General features: G+C 43.1%; 1 protein-coding gene across 3 annotated transcripts in view; it reads right to left on the bottom strand.

Annotated features, from left to right (window-relative positions):
• Positions 1-6,000, bottom strand: part of Ano6 (anoctamin 6) — a 188,310-nt gene that overhangs the window by 59,503 nt on the left and 122,807 nt on the right. For all 3 annotated transcript variants that reach the window (XM_031353741.1, XM_031353760.1, XM_031353750.1), the window contains 4 exons: positions 4,317-4,382; positions 2,915-3,199; positions 2,562-2,675; positions 486-601 (listed from right to left, as the gene is read on the bottom strand). In XM_031353741.1, the coding sequence (XP_031209601.1) occupies positions 486-601; positions 2,562-2,675; positions 2,915-3,199; positions 4,317-4,382 (581 nt within the window). The remainder of the gene's footprint in view (positions 1-485; positions 602-2,561; positions 2,676-2,914; positions 3,200-4,316; positions 4,383-6,000) is intronic.

The raw sequence follows: 6,000 nt of genomic DNA, 5'->3' as shown, positions 1-6,000 counted from the left end.
AGAAATCCGCCTGTCTCTGCCTCCCAAGTGCTGGGATTAAAGGCGTGCGCCACCACCGCCCGGCTGGTGTCTTTCTATTGATGGTGGGAACACACTGATACTTTCTGCCCACCTAAGTCATGCTTGGGCCAAGAGACTATGCCCATGAGATGACTCCGAATGGAGCCAGCCATGCCCGTAAGACCAATCGATGACTATCAAGTAGGGCTGTGAGACCAGTGAGACTGTAGGACCCAAAGGGTAAAAGGGGACTGGATTTTATGTTCAGTACCAGGGATCAAATCCAAGGCAGGTCTCACCACTGATTTTAGACCAGACACTGAAACACATAAGTTATGATATGTAAGAAACCCTGGGATGAGAAACCCACGGGTAACGCAAAGCTGGGTGAGCCCCTCTGGTTGGCAACAGTGTGTGAAAGCTTCCATGCACACACCACTGGGCATCTCTGAGTGTTTCTCAGTGGACTACTCTGTACTGCTCACCTGATAAGATCCAAGGGCTGTTTCTTGTATATACTCCGAGGGTGAGCCCATTCCCTGTACAGGAGGTAACGCTCGCTAGGACAGCTGGGGTCCTCCGACTCATAGTTGAATCTGCACTGAGAAGGAGAAGGAAAGAAATGAGTGTCATGGTCCTCCCTCAGTTTACAGATCTGTTAAATAGGGCACTAATGGCCATTGAGAGAACTTCCCCACACACCCCTGCCAGAAGGGACAGACATGCCATTTAATATTTAGTGATTCTATAATAAGGGAGATCACTGTTGCCCTTGGAAGTTATTTGGGAATAAAGATAGCAATGGATGCTTGGATAGAGATGCTAGCTAGCCACTGTCACTCCTAGAAAACAAGGCAGTCGGGTGGTAGGAGCCCCGAGGATGCTGATGTCTTGAAGTGAGGCTGTGCTAATCAATGAGAAGCTGGACCACTCAAGACCTAAGTCCTCATAATCAAGGACCATGTGTCTGAAAGCCTACCCTGCCTTGGATGGTGGGGTGACCAGAACACTGGCTGGTGAGCACAAGGCTACTGCTAAAGCCAGTGCTTCACTGTCTCTTAGTTTAGCAGCTATATTGATAATATATAGAAAACAAATAGCGGAAACTGTATCATGGTACCCAAGAAACAGAGCCTCCTTCCAAGTCCCCCGCTCACCCCCGTTTTCCCATCTGACCCATTCTCCTGTTCATGCTCAGAACCACAGTATCACAGAACCCATCCTTGGTTAGAGCCCTGATCTTTGTTTGCCTCCTATTTCCACATGGTTACTCCAGACTTAGGGAAGACTGGCGCACAGACAAATGTCAACTGAACATTCTAGGATGGTGGTGTCCCACACTAACACCCAGAGAACAATATGCAACTGTCCCTGAGGTTCATAAGTTTCCATTGCTAATTTTGCTGGGGCACAAAAATAGAACAAACTGTCAGGCTTGGTGGCCACTGGGGCTCCCAGGAGGCTCCGTCCTTGCCATCTTGCCCCCCACCCCCGCCTCCCACTCTCTGCTTATCCATGTGAATCAAGCACTTGTTTGATGTTCTAGTTTTATTTGGATACACTGTGCACTTCAAGATTGTCTGCAACCCCCAAAGCACATAACACAAAGTAGCAATGATCAAACAAAGTGTTTGCTTTCTTTGGTTGCAGAGATTTAGACAGATTGGTAGTAAGTGCAGCAAAGTAACAGTGTGATTGTTCTGGTGTTTAGCATAATTCAATGACAGGATACAGTAAACACTCTTAGGTATATAATGACCTCAGATAGATGTGGTCCTGAAGGGCCGGAGTGATCATATTTTAAAAATTCAGTCTATGGGAGATATGCTGGCAGCTTTATAAATATTCCCGAATCTGATGGGCCGCTATACCCTTTGAACAGTCCTTAAGTGTTGACAATATGGTGCTTTGTCACTGTGACACGAACCCCGATAAGTCCCATTTTCAAAGCCACAATGCAGCCTGGAAATTGTATTTCAAGGGGGAAAAGTCTATTTAAAGAAAATGTCAAATGAGAATTTCTAACATGTTTTCCTTATAAACAAACAAATAGACAGCCCTGCTTTTTTTCTGGTAATGACATCTGTCGGTAATTATGAAACTAGCTATCATTTATATGACAGAGACTAATAGTTTACATAAATTTAATTGACTCTCAAAACAACTCCGTGAGTAGAAACTGTTACAACCCATTCCTTACTGATGAGGATGTAAGGGAGCAGAGAGAATATACGAGTCACAAAGGCTTCTAGCTGGGAGTGAAGGGTGGGACTTTCTCGTGCAGAGCAAGTGCTGCCTTGTATGATCTGTGTGAAGAGTGGGACTTTGCGATGCAGAGCGAGTGCTGCCTTGTATGATCTGTGTAGTTGCCACTTTACTCACTGCGGCAGGGGACTGTTCCTTCTCCCTAGTCCTTAAAACCCAGCACTGTGTCTACCCCTGGGCTCCATCAGTGAAGGCTCTGCATCTTTCTTGCCCTGGATCAGCTGTGATCTTTCATGACATCATCTCTGTCTCACCAGAGTACTCACGGACATCTTCGGTTTTGCCATTTGACTTACGTCATGCAGAGGGAACGCCGCTTTGTAGATTCCAGAACTGACCAGTCTATTAATCCCAAATTTGTTAACGTTGTTCATCACTTGGTATTTGACCCGAGACAGGATAAAATAAACCTAAAACGATTTCAAAACAGACTCTGTGTTTTTTTTTTTTTTTATGGTAGAACCAGCCCATGTGACCATTGTTTATTACTATAGCAGAAAACCGTCGGCACTGAAATCATACTGATACTGTTGATGATAGTTTCAGTTTCTAAAAACAAAACCACAACAACACAACCCAGAGATCAATTATTCAACAGCAGGTTTCAAGTGTCACAGAAAAACAGGAACCATATTTGATTTAGACGTACAATGCGACTTCTGGTGGCAGGGTTGAAGAAAGAATCTCTATCCAGGATGTAGAAATCATTCATCCGGCTCTTCTCAAATGGGGCAGTGAAGAACTCCTGCTCTGGCTTGATGACATTCTCGTTCACCCGGAGGACCTTGGCAAACCAGTTGAGGGTGTCAAAGGGCGAGCGTGTTTTCAGGTCATTTGGCTTTAGCGGGAGCTTGATGTGCATAATCTCAGCATAGGTGCACAGCACTTCCCAGGGCGCGTGCACTTTGACGAACACAAGCTTGTCATCAGAAACCTATGAAGGAACAACAGAAGCCAAACAACGATATTCACAAGTTGAAGGCACAGGATCCTGCTCCCTGTGCCAGTAGGTTTTAAAATAAAAATCCATGTAAACAGGACATTAGCAGAAGTAAATATATTAGATCTACAAATGATGTATATGTATATATGTACATATATATGTATATATGTGAGTATGTATATATATATGTGTGTGTGTATACATATATATGTATATATACATATATATGTATATATATGTATATATATATGTATATATAAAACTTAAAGATAAATCTTAAGTTTGGGTTAAGAAACATAAGACCAGTAATTTTTTAAATATTTTTGTCTTATCTGTGAGTGTGTGTCATGTACGAGCACATGTACATGCACACTATGTATGTGCACATGCATGCAGGTGGTCCACAGCAGCCAGAAGAGAGTGCCAGATCCCTTGGGGCTAGAGTTACAGGCAGATGTGTTGGGAACTGAACGTTGGTCCTCCATAGGGGCAGCAAATGCTCCTAAATGCTGAGCCAGCCCCCAAGACTCAAACTAGTAATATTTTAGGTGGGAAAAGCAAACTGCATATTTGTCAGCACACAATCTAAGTTAGTGACTTAGAATAACAACACTAGAATATTCATGACAGTGTTATAAGAATGAACAAAAAAGTTCTAAACCTGTAAATGGGTTGCCTGATTTACATCTATCCATTGTGCTATATGGCCACTGGTATCAAGGGATTATACCCGCTGCTATAGATATGCAGTCTCTGTATTAAAGGAAATAGCCAGTTATAAAACTGAAGTGATCCCTTTGTTCGAGAAAAGAAGTGTATGCATGGTGTACCCGTTGGTCACACTTGTGGAAGTCAGAGGATGACTCTCAGTGACCAGCTCTCATCCCCAGCCATGCATTCCTGGGACTGATCCTGGGCCATCAGGATTTTGTGGAGTATGCTTTGCCCACTGAGCCATCTCACTGTCTTGTGGTACAGGCTTTGTCTGTCTCCTTTTCCGTTCCAGCTGCACATTTCCAGTGTCATGCCCCTCCTCCCCCAGCTCCAGGGGATGCGTAAGATCCCAGGCACAGTGGTTAGTAATGGGTTCAAAGCAACCAACACTTACAGATCTTGTTGCTTCCAGCTGTAGGCCGTGGCAGATGAGGTTAGATTCGTAGGCTTGTCTTTTCCTCTGACAAAAGAAACAGAATGTTAAGTACACTGCCAGGCTTAGCAGAAAAGACTAACTTTTTTCTTAAAACTATTTAAGAAACTATTTTCTTAAGAAAAAAAAAAAAAAACTATTGGCCTTGAAGGAGACATATTTGCTCAAAGTGGAACAAATGTAGTGAGCCCACTAGTGTTACAGAGGTGTTAGCCTCCGAGAGAATGCAAGGGTGTATAATGGATTCCCTGGATTCTCTTAGGGGGCTGAGGACAGTTTTGTGGCACTTTGGTCCTTTAAGTGTCTATAAAAATTGCTGTGGCACAATCTCTGACTCCCAAGAGCACAGAAAATGAACTTTTTGAGTTTCATTCATTGATGTTATTTTCCAGAGTTAAATATTCTAGATTTTAAATCTTTATTTCTATATTATATATTCAAAGGATTCAATATTAGGCACATGTAGATTTACACACACACACACACACACACACACACACACACACACACACACGCTCCATGCTTGCCTTAACTAAGACAATACAACAATACATAAACCTCTAAGAAGATTTTCAAAGGATTTGCAATGAAATGTTCATAAAGCCAAACATCTCAAAGTATACAAAACAGGGAACTATCTGCTGTTATAGCCCCACTCCCAAGTTATGAGGCCAACTCACAAGACACATACATGTGAACACAAATAAAACCTAAAAAGTAAATATTTAAGAAATTACTAGTCTTATGTTTCTTAATTCAAACCAAAGAATCATCTTTAAGTGAAAAATGTATAATCATCTGTAGATCTTGTATGACTTTTCTTTCCCTGGATACAATGGATGTATGATTATATTCTATATGGCCAGAAATCTGCAGACAGAGGGCCAGGACAGAAGGAAATCACACAGACGTGCAGACTTCCACCCTGAGAGTCCTCATGACCTACTGAAAGGAAGAAGCTAAAATCAATCCTTTCTTGCTCACATGGCTTCTGGACCTGGTGTGAACCAGAACAGTAACAAGGCAACAGAACACTTAGGAAGCAGGTGTGCTGTCAGAGGGACAGAGAAGATAGGTGGACAAGGGCTTAAGAACACAGAAAATGAACTGAGCTAGAGCTCCAACTGCATGGATCACCTCTACAGCCCATGGGATCACCTCTACAGCCCATGGGAGGAAAGAGAGGAAATATTAGGCACGTGTAGATTTGTGCCCTGCCTTTTCATCTGCTCATAATTCAGGAGAAATTTACACACACAGGTAAGGTAAATTGCCTGATGCAGACAGATCTGAATTCCCATTCTTGAGGCAGCCCTGTAAGGGGAGGTTCTGTCGCTAAGGTCTTGTTCCCCAATTGGTTCTTGACTTGTCAATAAAGAAGGCCGGGAGTCAATTGTTAGACAAAAGGTACAGATGGGACTTCCTGGTCCCAAGAGGAAAAGGAGATGCAGGAAAAGAGAAAGTGCTTTTTTCTGCCATGCTTTGGAATGAGTAACACACAACAATCATATTAGATCTCAGGGCAGCTAGGGCCTGCGGCGGGTGGTCAAAGATGTTTGGTGGTGGCAAACCACTAGGTTTAGGGTAGAAGAAGAGATGGAGATTATAAATTGGTGAGCGCATACCTTTCCAGGTGGGAGGTATC

The sequence above is a fragment of the Mastomys coucha genome, unplaced genomic scaffold, assembly GCF_008632895.1.
Source record: "Mastomys coucha isolate ucsf_1 unplaced genomic scaffold, UCSF_Mcou_1 pScaffold11, whole genome shotgun sequence".
In the NCBI taxonomy this organism is placed as follows: Eukaryota; Metazoa; Chordata; class Mammalia; order Rodentia; family Muridae; genus Mastomys; species Mastomys coucha.
This window is presented reverse-complemented; position numbering and strand designations above follow the sequence as displayed.